The 12614-nt window shown below is 31.8% G+C and overlaps 1 protein-coding gene across 3 annotated transcripts in view; it reads left to right on the top strand.

The window, feature by feature from the left end:
* The first annotated feature begins 306 nt into the window (after positions 1-306).
* LOC129946903 (LIM/homeobox protein Lhx1) overlaps positions 307-12614 on the top strand; it is a 134410-nt gene continuing 122102 nt past the window's right edge. For 2 of the 3 annotated variants that reach the window (XM_056057277.1, XM_056057278.1), the window contains exon 1: positions 307-984. In XM_056057277.1, the coding sequence (XP_055913252.1) occupies positions 942-984 (43 nt within the window). In that variant the 5' untranslated portion in view covers positions 307-941. The remainder of the gene's footprint in view (positions 985-12614) is intronic. The other variant, XM_056057276.1, reaches the window with a different exon arrangement.

The following is a 12614-nucleotide window of genomic DNA, read 5'->3' as shown; positions in this document are numbered from 1 at the left end:
ATTGCCAAGGAGGCGGCAGAAACGCCAGCTATTGGTTAATTCCGACTCCAGGCAAAACTAGTTGACAGTTGCTTAGCAACGCCCAGGGTCACACAATACACGATTGCGTACAGCGAATTGCGTTCAACTGTCATGCACCGACTCCATTGCTGATTCAGATGTGCTATCTCAGTCATGAGTGGTGAAAGAAGAGCATAGCATGTGTTGAAACAGGGGAAGGGATAGCTAAACACACCCCACCATTAGTATAGAGGGCGCTGGCGAACCAACACTGCCCGGATGACAGCTAACTGATTTCACCACCAAGCGACCAGTCAATAGTCATTGCTTGTCGTTTGACGTTTGTGGTGTGTGGCGAAGTCTACGTTCGTTTCGTCGTCGTTGTTTCGCTAGCTCGATATATCGTCGCTGATTTATTTTTATGTTCGTTCGAACGTTTTGCGTCCTGCGTCGTCGTCGTCGTTGTCGTTGAATTTTCGTTTGGGTTTCACAAATTTCGCGTGTTAAACATTACGTAAAACTTTAGAATCGTCGGACTCTTCAAATATCGGATTACATTTGCATACAACAAAAATTACTGAGTGAGGTGAATTAATTATAATCACCAGGTGACACACGTTTAAAAAATAAATAAAGCCAACAACCTTTAAGTTGTTTTGTTTTTCAAAATTTGAAAAATAATATCTTTTATAAAAATACAAGATCTAGAAGTTTAAAACAGTGAAATATTTCAGTGTATACCTACAGCATAACATAATTACCTAAAAGATACATACATAGGTATATTTTTTAATATATATCAAGAAAACAAGTGTTTACACGTGATTTTCAAAATTCTCACCGAGGTATCTAAAGCGCCCCTTGGGGCTGTCGCACTGGCGTCCTATTTGGGGGACGGTTTTTCCGCCCTCGGTGCACGAGCTCCACCGGTAAAGGATCTTATGGCTTTCGGATCAGTTTTACAACATAACCAACACAATATAGGTAGGTGATGAATTGGATTGGTATTTAATTTCGTATAGGTATTTGACAGCTATAAGAGAGTAATGTCAAAAGTTGGGCATAGGGAGGGAGTCTTTCTTCTGCAAGCATAATATATATCTATATCTTTATTTTAACATGTGGATTACTTACCTATAACTGTGCATACCTATAAACTTTCAAAGGGTGGTGGGGGTTGTGAGTTCATTGATGGTGTGCCCCTTTAAGTGCTATAAAGAAGTATATATCTATATGATATTGTTAAATTGATGCTCCTGGTCTATATGTGTCATTAGCAGTTTTTAAATCTTTAAATGAGTTTTTGTAGACACTCAATTTTGACAGTGACAGTAGTGATATATGAAATGTTTATGTATGTTCTGTACTGTACATGTGATTGTAAATTGTTACATTTTAAAGTTAAATGTTTTGAGAAGATCAACATTTAAGTTATTTACATATCTTCATAAAAATGTATAAGTGCAATTGTCTTACCTATATCAACTACAGTTATTTGATTCCTTGTTTTTAATGTTGCAGCAAAACCTTTGATAAAATACAGGGCGTGTTTTGATGGCTGTTGATTTAAAATATCAGCAAAATTTAATCTGCAGTTTTCTTATTAGATAAGTTGACGAAAACAAAATTGAACGAAATTCATTTCAAAGTTAATAAACTGTCATCTGACTGGCATAAATGTCAAATACATTTTTGAGAATGAATGTTTCTGTTTTATTGCCTAACGAGTTTCAAATAAGCGCACAAGTATATTTACCGACGGCTTCTAATGAAACCTCAAAAGCTTTTAAACAAAATTACCTTTAACTAGAATATTCTTATTTAGAACTAGAAAAGATTCACTTTACGTACGAGAATGTCTTTATTTTTGTCTTTTGATTACGAGTGGAATTCACACGCTGCAAGATTTTTGATTTCCAAAGCAAATATCATTTAGCGATTGAAAATTGAAAAAATTAAAAAGAATATATTTTCTCATATTCGATGACACTTGTAGGCTTCCAACGTCATATGAATGGTTGCGTTCCGGTTCCTAACCTATCCTAGGACATGATTTCATTATGCAATAATAATTCAAAAGTTTTTTAATAAAAAATAATTTGCGTGACTAACGTCTTTAAAAATTAAGATTTTGAAATAAGACAATTGCTATTAAACCACAAACCTTCGGATAATTCACATCAACTTTGAATTTCAAGATCCTTCGATTTAGATATCCTTTTTTGTTTTTTTTTCTAAAATATGAATCAAACTGTTTAGAGTCTATAATCAAGTGATAGTTTTATGGACTATAGAAAAAATGTTGCAGTGAGTCGAACCTAGACTGACAGAAGAAATATTTTTGGCTAGTGGAAAGCTATTAACTTAGAGATTTTCACGATTTACAAAAAACCTTTTGAAAATATTTAAGATTCAATAAATTTGAAAATTCAAAATTGTGTCAAATTAGTTTTTTTTTTTAAATTTACCGTCCATTGGATTTGAATTAAACTCTATTTTTCCGTTTGATTTGTGACTTTTGCGTGGAATGATAATTTGGGTAACAAATTTTGTATGACGTTTTCAAAGGAGTTCACTATCGATACCAATTTTTATTTCCTGAAATTTATTGAAAGGACTGGGACTTGCAAGGAATTGGTAAATTCTTTAAGCTAGCATATGCGCGCATAAGTAAACGTGCGAATACAAATAATCTCAATACGGGTGAACATAATAGAGTCTAGGTACGTTTCGTTCAATTTTTCTCAGTTTCGTTAACTTAACCAAACTTTAGCAAGAGCGGTCCCAGTCGCTCGCCGCATAGGTAAAATCTGACATGCAGATACGTAAGCAAAATTGCATTATGGCAATCCGCAGTAATTTCACAAACTTAAGTGAATTTTCGTTTGGTTTTTGACATAAGCTTATATTTGCTTATGCCTATTATAGTTGGGCCTTAACTCTTTTTAGAATTATGAATCAGTAGCAAGGCTTCGTTCCTAAAGAACACTTTTACCACCATTTTGTTTTTGTTTACAAGTTCAAAAAGTTTGATATAGGTATAAACATTGAAAACTTTTAATCTTGAATATGAAAACTTCATTAGTAAGAAATTTGAAAGTCTAAACATTAAATCAAACTTTTCTTTATACAGTACAAAATTTCCGTCGGAAATACAACTTCATGCGAAAAGTAATTTTTTTAGCTTGTTTTAAATTAATAATCAAATATGTTTTCCATTAAATACAATAAAAATGAATTCATTAAAATTCAAGCTTAAAGTAGTAAATTTTTAACACTTGGTAAACACATAAGTAGTTTGTTAGACTTTAAATACATCAATATCATGACCTTAATCATCATATAGTATCTGACAGCTTATAGGGGATGTTTCTGAAAGTATGCTTCTGACTTTCGTTGCTTAGTTTACAATTTTTAAGCTTGGTTAATTTCAAATTTATAATGATTTTGTTTGCATAATTTTTTCAAAATCATATTGTGAGATAAAGAAATTGTATTTTGTTAAACTGTGTTTAATTACACAGCAACAAAATCGTACTCAAACACAATTTTCAAAACTACAAAACAAGTCAAATGTAAAACAAAATTATCGAAACAAAAGAACAATAAATATTCTTGAAGTCCTCTTTTCATCAAAATGACCGTAAGGAAATATATTTTTTTAGTTATTCATTCAGTTTTCTAAGGTATAACTTAACTATAAATATTTTTACCTATAAAGTCTTGAAAATGATGCCGTAAAATAAGACTACCTTTTTAAAAATTGATCTTATTTCATTTCACAAAAGTTAAATAAGGCCAATTTTCATCAGTTGGCAATATTGCACTTTGACAAAGTGAAATAAGGTCAAATTGTTTTGAGAAATAAGGCCAACATATTTTTAAGGCAAGGTATGTAGGACATGCTGACCTACTGCAACCGCCCTGCTTGGGCACACTATAGCAGTTGGGGTAGGTGCGAGGTTAAGTTGACAAATCATAGCGTTGGAAGGCCTTATTTCACTTTATTTAAGTGTTATAAGACCAACTACTAAAAATTGGCTTTATTACAGGTTTATGCTTTGTTTTCTTAAAAGAAATACTTACTTACTTACTTAAGGTGGCGCTACAGTCCTGTGTGAACTAGGGCCTCAACCAACAAACTTCTCCATCTAGCTCGGTCCCTAGCTAGATGTCTCCAGTTTCGCGCTCCAAGCTTAGTGAGGTCACCTTGGTTTAAATGCGCTCTACGTGACCCAGCCATCTTAGTTGTTGGACTTTTACCCTTCTGGCTAAGTCTACGTCGCTGTACAGCCCGTACAGCTTATCGTTCCATCTTCTCCTCCACTCTCCTTCGATGCATACGGGACCGTAGATCACACGAAGAACTTTTCTCTCGAAGCGACCCAAGGTGCTTTCGTCCGCTTTTGTCATAGTCCATGCTTCTGCACCGTATAGCAGGACGGGGATGATAAGGATCTTTTAAAGCAACAATTTGGTCCCTCGAAAGAGGACTTTACCACACAATTGCTTTCTTAGTCCAAAGAAACAGCGGTTAGCAAGAGTTATTCTGCGTTTGATCTCAGTGCTGGTATTGGTTTCTGCGTTTACAGCGGAGCCTAGGTAGACGAAGTCCTTGAATACCTCAAAGTTACGTCTGTCGATGGTGACGTTTTGACCAAGACGTCGGTGTTGTTTGTCCTTTCTTGACGACAGCATGTAATTTGTTTTGCCCTCATTAATAGTTAAACCTATTTTTGCCGCCTCTGCCTCAATACTCAAAAAAGCCCAATTGACATAACGCTGAGTTCTTCCGATTGTGTCAATGTCATCAGCATGTGCTAGTAATTGTACACACTTTTGAAAGATAATGTTGACGTGGGAGCTCTGCACTTATATTTCAAGCACGATGTTAAAAAAATCACATGAAAGCGTATAACCTTGTCTAAAACCTTTTTTGACATCGAAAGGTTCTGTTAAGTTGTTTCCAACCTTTATTCTCCATCCATTGTCATCCTTCACAAACGAACGATTTTGCAGGGATGCCAAAACTAGACATGGCTCTATACAGCTCCTCCCTGTAGATGCTTTCATATGCGGCCTAGAAATCAATGAAAAGTGTGGTGTCGATTTGGTGTTGTCTTAAAAGAAAAAAGCAGCAAAATAATCATTTAGACGAAAATCTTTCTTGTTTAAGCTCGATGCAATATTAAAAACAAATCAAAACAAAATCATGCAGTAAATAGGAAGTTTTGTATTCTTTTGCATTAACGTATATTGGGGCGTATACGTAGTTTTTTATCGAATTGGTAATTTTTCAAAAATAGCCAGCAAATGAGTTGTTATTTCTACAATTGCAGTTCATTTTTAAAAGATGGTATAAAACTTTCCGTCGGCTGTCAACTATAATTGTGTTTAAAAAAAGAAAACAACTTCTAACAGATTCAAACTTTTGGTTCCTTCTGCAAACAAATTATATATATTGTGAATTTACTATGGTGATATTTTATTTATTATAATGAATGCCTTTGACAATTCATAAAAGAATTTGAATTGAAATTACATGTTTCCCAAAGAAAAATTAAAATATTAAAATATACAACATTGCAGCTACCCGTTCCACAATGCATCAGTTGGCAAAAAAGATTTAGGAAGTCAAATAAAATACTTTTCGAAACCGATAGTTTCGGTTAAAATAATTTTTAGCAAATTTCAAGTTATCAAAAAAGACTAAACCCTTTTTTCATGGTTCTGAAGAACTCCGTTAATAACAATACAACAAAAAACTCACAGCCTGACAACTTGTTGCGCATGCTCTTACTATTTCTATTGATTTGAGCACCATTCTATTAGCCATTAAAGCGCATCTCCTAAGCTCAAGACGGTATGCGGATTTCTGGGAGGTACACATTCATGGTATATAAATTATAGCGCTATCAAAATGCTGGGTTAACCAAGCCAACGATCGGTCGTCTGTCGCGACTCTTAAACTATGCCACACATTGATGCTGCGAATATGTTGCGCAGCTTCCCCACAAGGTTTTTCCCATCGACCAACCGAGCTAGCATTGAGAGAGATCTAAGACTAAGCGCGACTCACCTCGTACTCGGACCATTGACGATGCTCCCAATAAGAACTCATCCCACAAGGTAACAATAATTTATTATGATATAAATGTTCAAGCCCATGCTGGACTCTGCGAACTTTAGATGTTAAGTCCGGTCGTCGTCGTCGTCATCGTCGTCTTGGTCGTCCGTTGTGATCGTTGAACAGTTCTAGCTAAGGCATAGAATTAGTTCCAAGCAATGAAGCTAAAGAAGCCTCTGAATAGATACTACATTACATGTCTTGGTGCGCACTGCGCAGTAAATTATCATAGATCGTCAGCACTTGAGGAGTAATGATCTTTCGTTGGCGCTGCTGCCGATGCTGACGCTGATACTGATGCTGATGCTGCTGCTGCAGCTCCCAAGCGAATATATATGCAAGATTATGAGGATTTTCGCATTGTGCAGTTCATGAGGGTTCCATGCAGCTCCTTTGTGCCATAAGGATATTATGGGATTGTAATCTCTCTGCTTACTGCTGCTGTACTTGCGCTCTGTTGCCAGTTCATTTGCACGGCCTTTTCTTTCCTTGGAATTTGTTCTATTCGAACACTGACTATGGAGGCTGCAAAAAAAGTAATGGCGGCCATAAAAGTGAATAAATAATTTTCTATGCCCTTTGACTTGAGAATCTTGCCTGGGATTTGAAAGATGTTCGCTAGTATTCAACTTTTATTTTTTTTTCCTTCAACAACGTTTGCAAGTTGTTATATTATAGTTTCGTCTCGTCGGTTGAAAACGAAGGAGGTAAATTATTTCCAGTTCGCCATGCTATCGACCACAAGACACGAGGCATTTATATTTTTGTTCGTCTTGCATAATACTAAATAATAATATTCGGTCATAAAAATGAACATGAATAAATAAATTAAAAAAGAAAAAAAAATCTTTGAAGTAGAAAAATTGCATTCGCGTGAAGAACATTCGCGTAATGCATTCAAACCTATAACTATACGCATACAGTTAGCTATAAACCTAACTTGATGATAATAGAGTTTGGTAGCAATTCTTCTCAGAGAGTAGTAAACACTAGAAGGTGGGGTCATAAATATTAAAGCTCGTAAATATGTACTACATTTTTGTTTTGTTTAAATATATTTTCTTCACCATAACTCCGTGAATTGTTTGACTTTGTCAGTTTATTTTTTTTTGTACTGGAAGAACTCTCCAAATGACTTTTCATCACGGTTTTTGTTCATTTCAATAATAGCTCATTGAAAGGTGGGCGGAAAAAAATTGCCAACATTTAATTTTTTTATAGATTTTCTTTTTCATCACCGGAAAAAGGCAGTGAACTTTAGTTCAAAGGTTTAAGTTTTTAATGATTCAATAAATTATAAATGTTATATTAAACCACCAACTAGGTCGTAAAAGATGATCTTTTTAATAAATTATAGGATTTGTCTGTAACCTACATAATTCTTATGTATGTATGTATGTATAAGGAGGAAAAATACAAAATGATTATGGGGAACTTTGAAACTATAAAACTTCGTGTAAACAAATTGTTTGGCAGTTACAATTATACATTTAAGAACAATGTATAGTTTTGCTTTTCAGCATAAGGACTTGAGTTCGGTAACAAGGGCTATTAAACTTTTCTTGTTCTTACTTCGGTTCCAAGTTTTTAAGATCCTTTCTAAGCATTGTGTTGATGTAATAAATCATTTGTTTCACACAAAAAATGTATTGAATCATTGGATGTTAATATTACAATTTAGTAAATTTAGCAACTTTCTAAATACTTACCAATATAACAATTATTTCAAAATTTTAAGCTTATTTTTTTTGTTTGGCTTTTATTTCCTTTGATCTTTTGTTAACAACGATGAATTTCAGCATGTACCGCAAATTTCTCTTCCATGTTTTATGGACCACGGCTTCATAAACTTATGTGCATTTCTGTTTATATAAACAAGCCTTTTCCATATTTTCGAGCCCATTTCTCCAAATTATCTTCGTTAACAACAAACCAAAAATGTTCTTCTATTCTAGTTTTAGCTGCTAAAACTAATTTAATAAAAAGAGGCTGGGATGCGCCCCACACAGATAACTTCCCATCCCGTCTGTCGATTTGTCTTGCCTAAAAGTTTGTCTTTATGTACTCGTATCAATTTTTACCAAATTTTTTTGTGCATTTTATTTTTTATGACAACACGGACTGTTGGATTTTTATATAAAAATTACTGAATATCGAAAACAATATTTTCTGTGAAAAAAATAAGTTTGAAGTTAATATTTTTAATTTTTGAAAAGATATTTGAGTCGAAAATCAATTTTTACCAACTTTTATACATTTTTTTTTAAGTTTTTATTTTTTGTAAAAAAACTGTAGATTCGATTTTTTTTAAAATTTGTCCTAATGTTGAAAACAATATTTTTTATAATATAAAAATTTCCAATTTTTGAAAGATATTGGATTCGAAAATCATTTTTTACCAACTCTTGTTAATTTTTTTTTCGGTTTTTAATTTTTTTTCAAAAATTGTCAATTCGATTTTTTTCAAAATTGGTCCTAATGTTGAAAAAAATATTTCTTATAAGTAAAAATTAGTTGGAAACTATTTTCTCAAATTTTTGAAAAGATATTTGAGTCGAAAATCATTTTCTACCAACTTTTATTAATTTTTGTTTAGGTTTTTTATTTTTGTAAGAAAACTATCAATTCGATTTTTCTCAAATTTTTATCAGATGTCAAAAACATTATTTTTCGCTGCAAAAAATTGTTTTGGAGATGAAATCATATTTTAGTCGTAAAATTTTGGAGGTGACAAATTTTTTTTCAGTTTTTTTTTGATTTATAAAAAAACCGTTAAATGGATGTTTTTCGAAAAATATACTTCTTTGATATCACGTTACAATATATTATATAAAATTTAATTCAAGTCTCTAGCGTTTTTGGTTCGCAAGATATTTAGGGTTAACCAAAATTTTCACCTTTTTTTCAAACTGCTATCGTAAGAAAACCACCCACGCAATTTTCTTGAGAGCAACAAAATTTATTAAATGTCGCTTACGATAAAACTGCTGTTGGAATAGTTCGATATGAGAAGCTGTGTTGTAAAATATTTATTATTTTTTTGTTTTTTTGAGCGTGGAATCATAATTTTTGATTGTTTTTATTTTAGCCATTTTTGGTGAATTTTTAAAACACAATTGTCTAAATAACATGAGTTTCAAAAAAGTAACGTCAAACATTATTTGGTTATAATTAATTGGGGACATTCGTTTTTTTACCATAAACCTGCAATAATGAATATAAAACTTAACTTTGCTATATTTAAGTGTCAGGTTTTAAAATTTTCACTCAAGGCAAAAAGGAAAACCAAAAATTGGATTTTCGAGAGCAGAAACTTCTTTTTGAAAATGTTTGGTGTTGCATACTTATAGAGACTCAGCGCATTTTGAATTAAGTCAAGTGAAGTATCCTTCAAAAACTTATAAAACTACAAACTAAAAACTATTATTCTCTACAAAAACAGTAGCAAGGTCTTCAAGTTGCAATATAACGAAAATAGATCCCATTATCGAGTTTTTAAGGACAATTATCGAAAATACTAAAAGAAAACAGAATTGTACCAAAAACTACAAATTGAAAGTTTGTTGCTTTAACGTAAAACGACTTTTGGTTAAGTTCAGCATTGGCAACTTTTTGCAATAATTCAGCTTAAGCATGAAAATTAATTGCATACAAAAAAGATTTTTTCTTCAGGCCTAAAATTAAAAAATATAACACTCATATCTTCCCATCTGTGCAGGTCTTTTAAACTTTCTAAAAGTTTAAAAAAATATTTACAACAACATTATACAAAAAAGTTTGAAGCCAATAAGTTCCTTTTTTCTCATAATACTTTAGTTGAAAACCATTTCTTATAAATTTTTTGATTTTTTTGTAAGTTTTTGTAAAAAAATTACAATTATAAGTTGGATTTTTTCTAAAAATTCAACAACAATTAAATGCATACGATTAAATAAGTTAACTTCCAAAATCTAGATTTTAGTCGATTTATATAAAAAATATTGATTGTAGTTTTCTAAAAAAAAATATCTTATGTAAACAACAAATTAATAATTTTAGAATCAAAACCTTTGGTTATTTCGAGTTTAAAATTATTTCAACCAATTTTGTGTATTTTTTTGTTTTATCAAAAACTGAATGTAGGATTTTTCCAAAAGTTTTCTTTAAAGTTAAAAACAATATTTTCAATATCTTTGATTGTTTGTCAAGAAATTCGAGTCGAAATTCAATTTTTAACCAACATTTTTCTTTATTTTGTTTAGATTTTTTATTTTTTTTTTAAAAACGCTGTGACTTTTTACATTTTACCGGATGTCATTAACGTTGGTTCTCTGTTGCATATAAATGTTTTGGATATAATGTCATTTTTTCGTAAAATGTTCGAGATGACTAATTTGGTATAACATCACAAAGTATAATATAAAATTTAACTGTAGTCGCTTGCGTTATTGGTTTCATAGATATGTGCAGTCAACAATTTCTTCTATTTTTTTTAAATTGCTATAACTCAGCAATTTAAAAAAACAAAGTTTCCGAACGTCACACACTGAAATCTATCTATAGGGACCGTGAAACGGAGAAAATTGTCAACATTTACAATTTGACAAATCGGACCGATTACAACTCAACTAGCACAAAATTCCAAAATACACTTTCGTGGTAAACATTTTGAATATAAAAAAACGCCACTTTTTGGTGCAATATTCGAACATTTAATTTCGATTCAGTGTAAATTATACCGTGTCCCGTTTAAAATTTACACTAGCTGTACAAAAAGTATACCGTATTTTGGTATTTAAATTGTGCTAGTGGTATACAAATAGTTCTGGTAACTAGAATAAATAATACTCCAGAGGTGTATAATATGTTCTGAAAATAAGCTCAATGGTATAAAATTTACACCACTTTTTGGTTGAAAATCTTTCCCAAGAGTGTGAAAAATACACAATGATTTGATGGATTGAATATAATATTAGTGTAAAAAATCCTAAACTCAGAATTCATTTTGAAACAAAATACACACCGAAGTTTATTTCTTTAATCGGAAACTAGTTTGATGATTTAAAATTTACACCATGGTTTATTTCCTGATGGAAAATGTATATAATAGAATTCTGATCTTTTTATGATTCTATTAATATGAATTTGAGATTTTCGGTCCTACCCCATCTAAAAATCGAGCGCCTTAATAATTTTACTTAATTTTTCAAAATTCATAGTTTTTTGCTATTCTAATTTTTTTTAAATACCTGCTGTTAAAAAAGAGTCGGAAATACCAAAAAAGTGGAATAATTCATTCGAAATATATAATAAAATAATATTAATCACAGTCTTCATTTTGAAGATGGCTGCCAGTGGAATCTCATGTTTACCTAAATATTTTTTGAAAAATATGGCTGCCGTGTAAAAAATACACTGATTCCTGAATCCAGAGAATAAAATGCACTAATTTAGAAAAACAAGAACAAAAAACACTATTTGAGACAATTATATGCCATCTTTTATTTTCGGTACATTTATTTTGCTGAAAATATGCAAAATATTCACTGATGTGTATGAATTTGAGAAAATGGTATAAAAAAAGTAGAGGAATATTTTTCGCTATGTTTAATATATTCTAAATGGTGTGAGAAATGTCTAAAAATTTATCCGAAATAAAAACAAAATTGGTTCATAAGAAGTAACAATATTTATTAATATTTAAGTACATACGAAGTAAAAAAAATATTTATTTATAATTTTTTTTAAATTTCTTAAATGCTTTTATCTTCTTGCTGTTCAATAACGACGTTTTCACCTTCGATAGGTACCTACCTGATCTCTGTCTGTCTCTTCGTCCTCTTCCTCATCGTCATCGTCCTTATTTTTCCTTACTTTTATTTTCTTTTCTCTACTCTTTGGGACAGTATCCTCCTTCCGCTTCAACAATTCCCGAAAATACTTTTGGGTGCCATTTAAACTTATTGTTACTTCAACATTTTCGTTCACAACATTTATAAATAACGATAAGACCGAACTGAACTGGGAATATTTATTAGGCTTTTCTCTCCAGGTATTTCCCAAGAGCACGTTCTTAGGAGGGAATTAGCAAAGTGCATTGACTTAAGTTGTGTTCTTCTTGTGTTTTGTTGAGTTTTTCAACAGCTCCAGTTTTAATAGAACGTAGTCTGTCGCTTTTTGAACGTGACCATCTTTGTCTTCACTTAATTCTTCATTGAAGAGATTCAAGACATCAATTGAAGTGCTTGGGAATCTTGGAAACGATACGCCTTCATAATTTTCAGATGCAACCCTTTTCCAAATTCTTTGATTTGGTTGGTGGCTCTGATTGTATTAACTGTTGTAAGGAAAATACTTCACTGCTAAGGTATTCCACACTGTTTTTGAGTTCCTGAATTGATGCGTCGGAGCTGACCCTGTTTTGGTTGACAATGTTTGAAACTCCCGCCAAATAGTATTTCAAAACTGCAAAAATTATTATTAAGAAGTTAAAAATGTCTGTTATCAT

The sequence above is a fragment of the Eupeodes corollae genome, chromosome 2 (assembly GCF_945859685.1).
Source record: "Eupeodes corollae chromosome 2, idEupCoro1.1, whole genome shotgun sequence".
Taxonomy (NCBI): Eukaryota; Metazoa; Arthropoda; class Insecta; order Diptera; family Syrphidae; genus Eupeodes; species Eupeodes corollae.
This window is presented reverse-complemented; position numbering and strand designations above follow the sequence as displayed.